This window comes from Cyprinodon variegatus, unplaced genomic scaffold (genome assembly GCF_000732505.1).
Source record: "Cyprinodon variegatus isolate N-32 unplaced genomic scaffold, C_variegatus-1.0 Scaffold1620, whole genome shotgun sequence".
Taxonomy (NCBI): Eukaryota; Metazoa; Chordata; class Actinopteri; order Cyprinodontiformes; family Cyprinodontidae; genus Cyprinodon; species Cyprinodon variegatus.
In genome coordinates, this window is record NW_015152073.1 from 102,918 (window position 1) to 104,725 (window position 1,808).

The window sequence follows — 1,808 nt, forward strand, 5'->3', positions numbered from 1 at the left end:
GTGCTTTTCCTTCAAAAATAAGGACATTTCAATGTGACCCCAAACTTTTGAACGGTAGTGTATTTGATCACCTTGGAGCAAATTTTAGTAGCAAGACAGTAGCAAGACAATACAAAGTGCTGTACATGAAAAACAACAATAAAAGAAAGTAGAAAAAATACATTGCAGTAACATGGTAGGAGAGAAATGCTAACCTTCCTTCCCTTGCCATTTAACTTCTCTAAATTGATGGATGTTTTTCTACTCTTCTGCCTTTGCCGCTGATCACAAACAATTCAGTTTATTTTATATAAGACGGTGAGGAAGAGAAGGTGTGTCCAAACTTTTGGTCTGTACTGTATATATTTATATATATGTGTGTATATATATCTGGCAGAGCAGGCTGCTACTCTGAAATCTATGCAGCTACACTTGTATTTGTCATCTGAGCTCCCTCCCTAAGGTCTCCGTCAACTGCTTTACATTTAGGCTGATAAGCTGAGTTTTGATAAGTGTAACAGCCGTGGATACAGTCATATTAAACACATTTACCTCCTTATTTGCGTAGGCACAGCGCAGTAAAAACGTCAACCGCACCCCCTTCAGATTCTGTCATCAACTCACCTCGAGTACTTGCAAAGGACTCAGGGTGAGTCTTTAAGACGTGTTAAAACGGTTGCTATGAACAACACTGTTTTGTTCCTCTTATGCAGCATTGGTCAAAGTGCACCAGGAGGCAAGGGGAACATTTTCTCAAGCGCAACATCCCAACAACAGGACTTCCAAACAGAGGAGGAAAACACTGAGAGCAGCGTGGACTTCAGCGGAGATGAAGATAGGGGTTCAGAAGGCAACGAGGACTCAGACCCAGATTATAAACCGCACAAGCAAACAAGAAAAGAGAAAACCAGCTGTGACAAGAGGTGAGTGATTCTGTAAGATCCAGCACTGTGCCCTCATATGCAGTCATGTTATTGAATATTTATCCTGATATCTTTCAGTCTGCCATATTTTGTCAGTGGTACATAGAAGGGCAATGGATGGTAGCAAGTATGATGAGCTAGTTCAGCTTCTAGCACTATATCTTCTCTATCAGGCACTCAGTGCACAATGTTCACAGTGGAGCAGTGCACAGTGGCTGTGACGCTGCACGTCCTCATGCCTGCCTACTCACAGCAATTCAGGGTTTTGGCTGATCTGCTGATGATGCCATGAAGGAAAAAAAAATATGGAGGTATGTCTGTTCTTAGCCTCACAGACTCCAAACGAAGGTCATGAGCGATAAGAATGAGTTACACAGCCTCCTTCATGGCATGAAGGGTAGGACTGCTGTTTTGAGAAGATCCATCTGGCCAGTGAAAGATATATGAACCTAACAGGGAACGGCTTTGATGAACTCAAGTTGTTTTCCTCCAAAGGTTCGCGTGAGAAAGTTCTTTATGTAGGGGTGGGATAGTTCCAAGGGAGAGTGTGTGTATTGGGAGTTGTTGTATAACCCCCGGCTCACACCGACTCCGGTCTTACCGTTGCGGTGCCGCAGTGATTCCAAGTCATTAAAAAGATGTAAACCTCTCTCACCGGCTGCTGAGCTGTCTGGCTGCGGTTACCGAGACAAATGTATAACTCTAGAAACTCTGAAAAAAAATTGTTGGAATTTGTAAACCTCCTTCAATATGCTTAAATTTGTTTCTAATTATATATTTAATTTGTTCATATTCTAAGAATTTATTTTTGTTAATGCCATATTGACTATTTTTCTAGCAAATGTGATAAACTCCGTACCTTCAAATAAATGATCCAGATAGTTAATACCTTTATTCTTCCAGTAC

General features: G+C 41.4%; 1 protein-coding gene across 1 annotated transcript in view; it reads left to right on the forward strand.

Annotated features, from left to right (window-relative positions):
• The first annotated feature begins 462 nt into the window (after positions 1-462).
• Positions 463-1,808, forward strand: part of LOC107104121 (gastrula zinc finger protein XlCGF46.1-like) — a 4,352-nt gene continuing 3,006 nt past the window's right edge. The window contains exon 1 of the mRNA XM_015404040.1: positions 463-902. Coding sequence (XP_015259526.1) covers positions 661-902 — 242 coding nt within the window. The 5' untranslated portion in view covers positions 463-660. The remainder of the gene's footprint in view (positions 903-1,808) is intronic.